Source organism: Dicentrarchus labrax, unplaced genomic scaffold, assembly GCF_905237075.1.
Source record: "Dicentrarchus labrax unplaced genomic scaffold, dlabrax2021, whole genome shotgun sequence".
Taxonomy (NCBI): Eukaryota; Metazoa; Chordata; class Actinopteri; family Moronidae; genus Dicentrarchus; species Dicentrarchus labrax.
The window spans coordinates 1,766,106-1,778,939 of record NW_026136702.1 but is presented as its reverse complement, the minus strand read 5'-3'; the positions used below and the strand labels follow the sequence as shown (position 1 = coordinate 1,778,939).

At 39.0% G+C, this 12,834-nt stretch overlaps 1 protein-coding gene across 1 annotated transcript in view; it reads left to right on the top strand.

Annotated features, from left to right (window-relative positions):
- Positions 1–12,834, top strand: part of LOC127373978 (uncharacterized) — a 423,284-nt gene that overhangs the window by 249,613 nt on the left and 160,837 nt on the right. Inside the window, exons 31-33 of the mRNA XM_051418866.1 lie at positions 2,319–2,492; positions 3,635–3,808; positions 3,979–4,066. Coding sequence (XP_051274826.1) covers positions 2,319–2,492; positions 3,635–3,808; positions 3,979–4,066 — 436 coding nt within the window. The remainder of the gene's footprint in view (positions 1–2,318; positions 2,493–3,634; positions 3,809–3,978; positions 4,067–12,834) is intronic.

Here is a 12,834-nt window from a genome sequence, read left to right as displayed (position 1 = left end):
GCTGGCTGACTGTCTACAGAGCAGTAAGAGGATTTTTACAGATTGAATATGATGGAAAGAGGAAATGGAGGCAACATGGGAGAAGTTTACTTTTAAAAATCCGCTGATAATATGATGCACACATTGTATCAGATCTATGAATTCTTCTGGACTGAAAACAGAAACTGTTGACAACTGATGAGCTGAAGAGATTTAATGGAGGAGGAAAATAAATACCATCTTGATGTCTTAAAGTTTATATCCATCAGATTTATTGGAGCTTTTACTTATTAACTACATTTCTTATTTCTTCATTCAGGAACTGCTGCTCCAGCGTGCCGACATGAACTTAAATCTAACCTGAAGAAGAAGTTCCAGTGTGTGTTTGAGGGGATTGCTAAAGCAGGAAACCCAACCCTTCTGAACCAGATCTACACAGAGCTCTACATCACAGAGGGAGGGACTGCAGAGGTCAATGATGAACATGAGGTCAGACAGATTGAAACAGCATCCAGGAAACCAGACAGACCAGAAACAACAATCAGACAAGAAGACTTCTTTAAACCCTCACCTGGAAGAGATGAACCAATCAGAACAGTGATGACAAAGGGAGTGGCTGGCATTGGGAAAACAGTCTTAACACAGAAGTTCACTCTGGACTGGGCTGAAGACAAAGCCAACCAGGACATACAGTTCACATTTCCATTCACTTTCAGAGAGCTGAATGTGCTGAAAGAGAAAAAGTACAGCTTGGTGGAACTTGTTCATCACTTCTTCACTGAAACCAAAGAAGCAGGAATCTGCAGGTTTGAAGAGTTCCAGGTTGTGTTCATCTTTGACGGTCTGGATGAGTGTCGACTTCCTCTGGACTTCCACAACACTGAGATCTTGACTGATGTTACAGAGTCCACCTCAGTGGATGTGCTGCTGACAAACCTCATCAGGGGGAAACTGCTTCCCTCTGCTCGCCTCTGGATAACCTCACGACCTGCAGCAGCCAATCAGATCCCTCTTGAGTGTGTTGACATGGTGACAGAGGTCAGAGGGTTCACTGACCCACAGAAGGAGGACTACTTCAGGAAGAGGTTCAGAGATCAGGAGCAGGCCAGTAGAATCATCTCCCACATCAAGACATCACGAAGCGTCCACATCATGTGCCACATCCCAGTCTTCTGCTGGATCACTGCTACAGTTCTGGAGGATGTGTTGAAGACCAGAGAGGGAGGAGAGCTGCCCAAGACCCTGACTGAGATGTTCATCTACTTCTTGGTGGTTCAGTCCAAAGTGAAGACCATCAAGTATGATGGAGGAGCTGAGACAGATCCACACTGGAATAAAAACAGCAAGATGATAATTGAGTCTCTGGGAAAACTAGCTTTTGAGCAGCTTCAGAAAGGCAACCTGATCTTCTATGAATCAGACCTGACAGAGTGTGGCATCGATATCAGAGCAGCCTCAGTGTACTCAGGAGTGTTCACAGAGATCTTTAAAGAGGAGAAAGGACTGTACCAGGACAAGGTCTTCTGCTTCGTCCATCTGAGTGTTCAGGAGTTTCTGGCCGCTCTTCATGTCCATCTGACATTCATCAGCTCTGGAGTCAATCTGCTGGCAGAAGTACAAACAACATCCCGCTCTTCTAAAGTCTTCCAAGAAAAACCTAAACTGAAATATCTCCACCAGAGTGCTGTGGACAAGGCCTTAGAGAGTCAACAAGGACATCTCGACTTGTTCCTCCGCTTCCTCCTGGGCCTTTCACTGCCGACCAATCAGAATCTCCTACGAGGTCTGCTGATGCAGACAGGAAGTAGTTCACAGACCAATCAGCAAACAGTTGAGTACATCAAGAAGAAGATCAGTGAGAATCTCTCTGCAGAGAGAAGCATCAATCTGTTCCACTGTCTGAATGAACTGAATGATCATTCTCTAGTGGAGGAGATCCAACAGTCCCTGAGTTCAGGAAGTCTCTCCACAGATAAACTGTCTCCTGCTCAGTGGTCAGCTCTGGTCTTCATCTTACTGTCATCAGAAAAAGATCTGGACGTGTTTGACCTGAAGAAATACTCTGCTTCAGAGGAGGCTCTTCTGAGGCTGCTGCCAGTGGTCAAAGCCTCCAACAAAGCTCTGTAAGTACAGAAATAGTTGGATGTCTGTATTATCACTTAAATACTCTTTTCGACTTAAAGAGATTATAAAGACATTATATATCACCAACATTGGGAACTCCTCACTAGCTGATATCATTTTTACAGAACTAATTTAAAGTGTTTTTGGTTTTGGCTGAGTGATAAAGTGCTGGTCACAAATGTTATTTTTCTTCATGCTGATCATTGTGTCTATAGACTGAGTGGCTGTAACCTCTCAGAGAGAAGCTGTGAAGCTCTGTCCTCAGTTCTCAGCTCCCAGTCCTCTAGTCTGAGAGAGCTGGACCTGAGTAACAACAACCTGCAGGATTCAGGACTGAAGCTGCTTTCTGTTGGACTGAAGAGTCCACACTGTAAACTGGAAACTCTCAGGTCAGAATTTGTCAACCTGTTCAACTGATAACCACTTTAAACCTGAATTATGTTGATGTATACAATTGTAATCTTCCTAACATTGTTTTGTTTAATTAGTTTGAGTCTCTTTCCTTGAACATGTTTATTATGTAATGTGTTTGTAGCACCCCAACACTCAGTAAATGCTTAAGTTAAAGCAACTCACCTTGGACTGAAACTTTTTATGGCCTAATACTTTATGAATAACCAACAACTTTGTTAGACTAAGCAGTGGCTCTATTCACACGTACTCTACACTATTTTAAATAACTGACCCCAGACAACTCTTTCAAATAAATGAAATAATAGTTAACTAACCAGTTGTTTTCCAGTTTAACACAAATAATATTTACTTTGTTAGTTAACAGATAAACAAAAATTAAATAACACAATTACTCAAATTAGACTTCTTTAAAATAAAAATATTATAGTTGTAAACAAAAATGACCTTTACCAAAATTGGCAAAACACTGTAGAAAAATAGACACTCATAATAAGCAAAATAGAATTGGCTATATCAAAATACTATTCAAAATTTAAATAATTCCAGGTCTCCTGTGAAATTCGTAGTTCTTACCCCTTAATACGATTTCTCTATACTTATCAAACTCAGATCAAATATGCTACTTAACTGAACTCTAACAAAACAGTGGGCCCCACACACACACACACACACACACACACTCACACACACACACACACACACACACGCACACACACACACACACGCACACACACACACACACACCCTCACACACAGACACAAAAACAAAAAAAGGCCTGTGTGTTGCTCGGTGCGGCGCGGCAGGAAAATCCTTATCCTCAGTGACAATTAACAGTCACAAAGAAAATCCAACTCACGGTCTGGAATAAGTCCTGGAGAAACAGTTAATGAAGAGATGAAGATGAAAGCCAACGGCAGCAGAAGTAAAGTCCTCCTCAGGAAGCGTGAAACAGTCCTTCCCGTTCAGCAATGGCGTCCTCTTGGCTCGATTCTCCCGCCCCTTTTTAACTCACTCCCTTACCTACGGCCAATTACCAACAGTTATTTGTATTACAAATTAACTTGTTTTAACCCCTGTACTTTTACACCGGACTACATGTTGTTTGTGTGTTTGCAGGCTGTCAGGCTGTCTGATCACAGAGGAAGGTTGTGCTTCTCTGGTCTCAGTTCTCAGCTCCCAGTCCTCTAGTCTGAGAGAGCTGGACCTGAGTATGAACGACCTGCAGGATTCAGGACTGAAGCTGCTTTCTGTTGGACTGAAGAGTCCACACTGTAAACTGGAAACTCTCAGGTCAGATTTGTCAACCTGTTCAACTGATAACCACTTTAAACCTGAATTATGTTGATGGATAAAATTGTAATCTTCCTAACATTGTCTCAAATCATTGTTTGGTTTATTTAGTTTGAGTCTCTTTCCTTGAACATGTTTATTATGTAATGTGTTGTTTTGTGTGTTTGCAGGCTGTCACACTGTCTGATCACAGAGGAAGGTTGTGCTTCTCTGGTCTCAGCTCTGAGCTCCAACCCCTCCCATCTGAGAGAGCTGGACCTGAGCTACAATCATCCAGGAGACTCAGCAACAAAGCTGTCTGCTGCACTGGAGGATCCACAGTGGAGACTGGACACTCTCAGGTATGAGGTTGGATCAATACAGTAGTAGTAGTCAGGTGACAGAGGAAAGGTGATGAAATTTCTGTTTTTCTGGACCGATGTCTTGTTTCAACATTGGAAAATAGGACAGTGGTTTATCCTGATGGGTTGGTGAGCATCATGGCGGGTTGATATTTGTCAATGTTGTCACGCTGCAGGTTTGTGGGCTCATATCATAAATAGTTTGGGATATTTTGATGGATGTCATCTGCCATCAGCGTGTGTTACCTTTTAGTCCAGAAAAACTAAAGGCGTCACCTAAACTACAATTCAGTTCAGTTCAGTTCAGTTTTATTTGAATGTCACCACTTCATAACAGAAGTTATCTCAGGACAGTTTTCAAATAGAGCAGGTCTAGACCGAACTCCTTATAACATTATTTACAGAGACCTAACAGTTCCCACCATGAGCAAGACCTTGGAGACAGCGGCAAGGAAAAACTTCCTTTTCTGCCCTGACAGAGAGAGAGACAGACAGACAGACTAGAAATGACTGATGATGATGAACATGAAGAAGATGATGACAACAACAACAACGATGGACAATAATAATATTAACTATAATAATGATTATAATAATAATAATAATAATATCAGTAATTTTGAGGCTCCACCAGGATCAATGAGAATCTGCGAGACAAGAAAGCACAAGAACTCCGGGGAAGAAGTGAAGTTAGTAACATACATTAATGGGACATGAATGAGTGCAGAAAGAGAGAGGAAGAGAGGAGCTCAGTGCATCATGGGAAATCCCCCGATAGTCTAGGCCTATAGCAGCATAACTAAGGGATGGTTCAGGACTCACCTGATCCAGCCCTAACTATAAGCTTTATCAAAGAGGAACGTCTTAAGCCTACTCTTAAATGTGGAGAGGGTGTCTGCCTCCAGAACCACAACTGGAAGCTGGTTCCACAGGAGAGGAGCTTGGTAACTGAAGGCTCTGGCTCCTGTTCTACTTTTAGAGACTATAGGAACCACAAGTAGCCCAGCATTCAGAGAACGTAGTGTTCTAGAGGGGTAATAGGGTACTATGAGCTCTTTAAGATATGAAGGGGCCTGACCATGAAGAGCTTTGTAGGTGAGGAGGAGGATTTTAAATTCTATTCTAAATTACTACTGATGTGAGTATTGAATTTTCCTGTGTACTGAGCAGTCCTTGAACACCTCCTGCCGTATGTTTTGTTGTTTATTTGAGTATTCAGGTGTCAACCTGTCATTGTCCAATCAGGGTCTATTAGAGATGAGTATGAGGTAACCTACCGGATTCTGAGAGGATTAAAAAGAGAAACGGAGACATGAGAGAGAGAGAGAGAGAGAGAGAGAGAGAGAGAGAGAGAGAGAGAGAGATGGATGGATGTGGACAACTGTTAAATAACGTTTAAATAGTCAGAGATTATTTCCTTGTGGTTTGCGTAAAAGGATTTTGGAGCTAATAGAGTCGCGTGTGACATAAACGTAGATGGTGCAGTGACTCAGGTTCATGCCAGCTGAACAAATCTATTGCATTGTTATAGCGTTATTGTGAAGTTTAATTAATAGCGCATATATTCATCTGAGAACTGATGATGTCTGTGTGTTACAGACCCTGGCTGTGTGCACTGAAGTGTATATGACAATAAAGTAGTGAATCTCAATCTATTTATTTATTTTTAAAATGTATTTTAAATAGGCCTATAGGCTCATAGGTTTTTTGTCCAAAAATACCAAACAATTTTTCACAGCACCCCCTGTTCAAAATGACTTCCAGCGGCCCTGGGGTACAAATTAGAGTTAGATTAGAGTAGCAAAATTCAACTGCTCTTAACTCATCCTATAGAATAACATTTATCAGTCATCAGCTCATCATCTGTGTCACCTGTATTGTTACCTGTGTTTGCTTTACTAATTGAGGCGCCATCTTGTGGTTACATAAAAACACAGCAATCCAGGCAACAGAACAGAAAAACTAAAGGCGTCACCTAAACAACAATTCAGTTCAATGTCACCAATTCATAACAGAAGTAACTACTGCACTCAGGTTCAACTCAAGGAGTGAGTAAATGTAAATAATAATAATGTAAAAAGGTAAACACAATTTCACAATCAACAAAAAGTAGAATCACAGTTCAGATTCATTCCAATATATAAAAGAAATAAAAGAACTGAAAGTGAAAGTGTTTCTTTACAGCTTATTGCTGTCTGATATCAATGTTGGTCAAAGTCCAGTCCAAAAGCTTAGTGTGTATCCATGTCCGTCCAAGTGTATTCAATGTGTATGTGCTACCCGGGTAGAATGTGTGTGTTTGTTTGTACGCTTGCTCAGATCTTATCTTCAGGAAGATGATGAAGATGGAGAATTCCAGATACTCTCTAACCCTGCCTCGCATCCCACAGGAAACCCAGAATGTAGATCCAGCAACTCAAAAAACCAATTATCTCTCATCAATTACTGTACAGTATCATATCTCTCTTTAACTCAAGTGTAACTTATAACAAAAGCAATGATGAACTATATCCTGAGACCTTAAAAGCTTAGACATCATTGTGTTTTGTTTCCTTTTTTACCCGTATTAATAAATCATGTTACACAACTTATCTCTTATCTCTAATCAATCATGTCTCTCATTCATATTCACCCTTATGTATTTTTAATCATCTCAACATGAACTGAAACACATTATTTATATCAGGAAAAACCCATATGTATACAAATCATGAGCATTAGCCCACATATAGCATATTTTTAACTCTGACTTTAACACTGAACATGGCGCCCAGAAATGTAAACATTAGCATTACACTAAAAATAAATGCATTTCTAAAACACAACTCAGCATATTAACTCATTTCAGTGTCTCCATAACATTTACAGTCCAATTGGTTTTTGTTGATAAGAAAATTGCTTAATCATAACCACACAGAAAAATTACATGTCTGCTAGCAACGTAGCATGCTAACTAGTACACTCTCCAGAGTCCTCAATCATATAAACAAAAGAAAGCAAATCCTCCGGTCGCAGCGGTCTGGCAACAACTTCGCTCCAGTACAGACTCATAAACATGAGAACAACAATATTTCTTCCATAAAATGGAATTAACTAACTTCACTCGTGAGTTGTTAGCATCGGGCTTAGCTGAGGTGTTTTTGATCCCAGCATGCAACGCTCACGTCTACTGGATTTACTACATATCACATCCATAGTGCGCCCTCTAGCGGCTATTTTAGGCAACTACAGTCATCTTGAAACAGTTTCCCTCATAAATTCAGATATTAAAATCAAACTTATTAACTACAAATAATAGTTGGACTTTCATAATGTATGCTAACTAGCATTAGCTTCTAGTGGAAGTAAATGCAGAGAAATATTATATTTAGTCGGCTCTTACCAATTCACCTCCCATGTTAAACTGTTTAAAGGTAATCAATGTAAACATTCTGTTACAAATATAATACTGATAATAATAATAGATCATCAATAAGTGAAAATAATGAGCTGTAGCCATCGGCCAATAAGAAGAAGCTCCACTGAACTGAAAGACTATCAGCTGATTAATAATAAGTGCTCCATGTGAAGATGTAAGTCCATTTGTAGAGAATAAGCTCTGTGTATGAGAGCGATGTAATGTCCATGTTTCCATGCTGCTCTGACCCCCCTCCTCCTTTCAGGGTGGAGCCTGCTGGAGTCCGATGGTTGAGACCAGGTCTGAGGAAGTGTAAGTGTGAAAACAAAGCAGCACACATTCAACCATCTTCACACTGTGACATCACTCATTCACAGCTCTGATGTCATCATCAAAGTGTCAATCAATGATCAGATGATAGATCAATAACTGCAGCTGTATTGTGTCTTGTTCTCTCCATCAGATTCCTGTGAACTCACAGTCGACACAAACACAGTACACAGAAAGATCAAACTGTCTGACAACAACAGGAAGATGATTCATGTGGAGGAGGTTCAGTCATATCCTGATCATCCAGACAGATTTAACTACTGGGATCAGCTGCTGTGTAGAAATGGTCTGACTGGTCGCTGTTACTGGGAGGTCGAGTGGAGAGGAAGAGTTTCTATATCAGTGAGTTACAGAGGAATCAGCAGGAGAGGAATCAGCAGGAGAGAAAACAGTACAGACTGTGTGTTTGGATGGAATGATCAGTCCTGGAGTCTGTACTGCTCTGATGATGGTTACTCTGTCTGTCACAATAAGAGAAAAACACCCATCTCCTCCTCCTCCTCCTCCTCCTCCTCCTCCTCCTCTGGTAGAGTAGCAGTGTATGTGGACTGTCCTGCTGGCACTCTGTCCTTCTACACAGTCTCCTCTGACACACTGATCCACCTCCACACCTTCAACACCACATTCACTGAACCTCTTTATCCTGGGTTCGGGTTCGGGTTCAACTATGGTTCCTCAGTGTCTCTGTGTCCTCTGTAGGAGGGAGAGAGAAACTTTCTCACTGCTGACCAGATAGTTCAGTCTGTACAGGATCACACACAGCTGATGTTAGTTAGTACCAACCTGATGTGTTTACTGTAATAGAGGAGGAAGAGGAGGCTGAAGGAAGAGAAGAGCAAAGGATGCTGGGATGAAGGGATCATGTGTGATGGTAATGTGCAGCCTGCAGACGTAGAGATGAAAGAAATGATAGAAAGAATTGATCTTCTTCTATAACTCTGAGAAAAATGAACATTTTTAGGATCAAATGTGGCTGCTTGTTTTTCAAATCTTCTTCTTTTTGAAAGCACAGTTAGAGGGAAAGTGTTTTTATGACTCAAATATTAAAGTGTGAACAAATATTCAACTTTGAGTCTAAAACTGAACTTTGTTGCCTTAAAACTTTTGTTTCTGTGAAGAAAAAATGTGTTCAAATGTCAAACAAGAGTCTTTCAGGATCAAATTCAGCATCTGTGTAAAAATAGTTCCAAGGTGTAAAGAGTGGCTTTGATTTGAACAAACTAAATTCATCATCTTTGGTCATCGTGGAACAAATGTACAAACTTTGATAAGTCAGGTTGAAATCAAAAGAAATCAAAGTTTTGGGATGATTCTAGATAATAAATGATGCTGGAAACCACATCTAAATGATGTCAAAGCAAAACTGTCCAAATGGATCCAACACTGTATAAAATGAAGGATTAGTTAAATCCAGCTTCATTCTCCACTTTGTATTGTTCACTTCTACTTCCATACATCACTGACTGTGTGCTCGTTTGGGGAAACTCATATAAAACAAACACTAATCAGATTTTTACATGTGAACAGAGAGACATAAGAAGAGTAAACCAAACTACTGATCAAGAACCAATAACAATAATTAACTGATAACTAGTAAAGGTTTGTTTCACCAACTCCCGCCCCTCGCTATGATTGACAGGAGGTTTTGGGGTGCTTTTGGCGAGCAGGGAGAGGTGTACGTGACACACAGAGAGAGAGAGAGGACCTCCGAGCCTCAATGTGGAACTTGAAGTAGACGCTCCGTGTAATAACGTTGAGCTTCATAAGAGTTGAGAAGCAGTAAGAAGTGATAACGATTACTGAGGATGAGCAGTTGCCAGCTGAAAGTGAAACGGGTTTCCTTCTCAGCAAATTAGTTTGCAGGGATTCTGCATCTTCTGCATATGTTTTACAGTTACATCACAGCCATTTATCCAAGTTACATCACACCAGTATGCTGTTGTTTTTAATGCTGTCACACTAAAAGGTCCTGCAGACAAACTCACTGTCCACATCTGTTGAACAATAGTCCTCGTTCAGAGACATTTTTAAATGTTCGCCATAACAAAACACTCGTTCAATAATTCTGTGTGTGTCCAGCCAACGTTATGCAAGTTAAACATTTTCTGCACATTACAACAATGACTTGAAAAGAAAGTCACCCGCTGTGACTTTATCTCTACTGTATGACGCAACAATTCTATGTGGAAGCAGGTTACCTCTATGTTAAATGATTTACATGCAGACGTTTTACGAAACAATGTTGCTAATATATTAAATTTTAAGAAGAAAAACTGCAATTTGTGACCTTTTTGTGTAACTAATAACACTACTAATGGCTCAGTTCTGTTTAATTGGTGCCTTTTTTTTTAAGCCACCGGTACACCTGAATGGAACCCGTCCATGATTAATGTTACTGAGTTACACCTGTGTTTTGTGAGGAAGATCTGTTTGTTTCCAGTTGTTGTTGTTGTTGTTGTTTTTGTAAGTTCCACTTCACTTGTACAAAATAAAAATATTAATTGAACATAACTTGTAAATGTAGTTTTTATCCACTTTGTTTTGTTTTGGGGCCGCAGGGGGCAGCAGAGCTCACAGGTTATTGTTTACAGCGGAAGTGACGTAATACAGTTATGTTGCCTTCCAGGGGGAAAACTGTAGGAAATTGGAAGTCACATTCTAGAGCAACAACTAGAGAATGAAAAGGACAAGGGGATAAGTGCAACTTTTTAAACTTTAACAGAAGAAAAAGTACTGCATATAGAGTAGCTTAATGCACTTGTAATTATGTATTTTATCAATGGACATCAATTATTTATTTTATCAAATATTAAATATTTTATCAAAAAATATATATATATATATAATATATATATATATATACATACATACAAAAAAAAAAAAAAAAAAAAAAAAAAAAAAAAAAAAAAAAAAAAAAAAAAAAAAAAAAAAAAAAAATACATACATATACATACCATCGACTAACCTTTAGATGTGGGCACTATACACCTTTAAATAAAACATGTAAAGCTTTATTATTTGATGTTTTCTGTGACCAGATCTTTATCTCAGTGAGACTGCCTGATAAAATGAAGATTACCATGTTATTAATATGTTATCACATGAGGTCAGCGTCCCTGTTACAGTGAATGGAAACTTGAACCCCACAGAAAGAGTTGTTTTCACCTTTGAAATGAGCCACAACTTAACCGTCGGCACAGAAGGGCCCCATGAACACATAGTCCTACACCCCTGGGCTGATAAGGTTTTTATACCATCTATTGTAATGTCGGACTTTGTAGGTCTGGGTTTTTGGTTCCAAGGTTCAGAGCTACTCTGAGATCATATTTCCTTAAAGAACACTACAGTTTGAAGATGAATACAGAGAGTTGAGACTGTATGTGAATCAACAGACCTTTGAAAAGCTCCCGCTGTCAGTTACATATGTTTGTTCTTTCTCTGGTTGGTTTCCTGGTTGAAGCTACACATTAATTCCACCTTCACTCATCAGCTCCATGCAGATTATTTCCACCATCAGAAGGTAACGTGAACCAACAGTTTCCATCATGTTTGTGCAGTGAAACTGATCTGATAACAGTAGAGATGGTGCATTAGTGATGTGCTGTGGTGCTTTGTTGACTGCAGACTGTAGAGTTTAGTTGAGATGACTGCAGTTGATTCATTGTGGTGCTGTTGTAGTTCTTGTGTCTAATATTTGATCTCCTTCATTTACAAACGTATACAGAGGAGCAAACAATATTAGAAATAGTTGAAGAATAAAAAGTGATCCAGTACATCAACACCATGAAACTAAAGAATGAGCACAGATTGAATCAACTGCTGCCAGTTTCACAAAGGTTGGATTTATTACAGGACTGTTGTACTCTGTCAGCCACAGCATTAGAGACAATAACATGAATGTTCGCTGTGTACCATCCATTGTTCCACTCATGCTCTGCTAGCTCTATGTATAAATCTTATTACAACATCAGCATCTTATATGATATTCATATAAAATAAATCTTACATTATATAAACTACACAGTCAATCACTGTCATCAATCACAGTACATTCTGTTTGTGGATAATGGAGTATCTTTATATCACAGTGAGTCTGCAGATACCACGGGGACACTGTCATTGTCTCAGTTATTAATATTTTATTGTAGTTTGTGTGTTAATGTGAAAGATGGACGTTCAACTAGTTCAACCATAAAAATAATAGAAACTAACATCCTCATCATACATCACTGATTAAAGAGCAAAGGTCAAACTGAGATAAAGTTAACAAGATAACATTAAATATGACTGTAGTGATTATAAAAAGAAGAAAGCAGATATATTTGATCTGATTCTAACCTCTTTTTTCCTAAAATTATGTTAATATTTGATTAATTTACAACAGCTAATATGTTTTATAAAAGTCTGTCGGCTCGAACAAACAATGAACATAATCAGGACAATTAAGTTCCCTTAAACATATTCAACAAAATAGATGAGAAGGTTAAAAAAGTATTTTCCGGGTTCAACAACTTCTGTCTACTCTCATATTTATAGAATGATTGAATCAGTATCTTCATGTACATTCAGTCAGTTATTATAAAAAAGTACACGTCATGACTTCACTTTTATTAAGAATGAAGTCAAACTGAGTCCAATCTCAGACAGTCCCTCAACATGACTCTTACATGAGTTTGTATTTTACGAACTATCTTATGAACCTGTTGTTTTACACCACAACTACTTGAAGGCAGAAAGACTCTGACTGGATGTGGATTCAAATTCACCTGTAGTGTATTTTCTTTTATTCCTTTGTTAACACATAGGATTTTTAAAGTAATAAGTCTGCTCCATATGAGCTCTTTAGTGGACAACAAATACAACTGTATAGAAATAGTTTCTGAAACCTTTATCCACAAGGGAAATCTGTAAAATAATGTATTACTTGGTTCCATCTGGTGGTAGAATGAAGAATGACA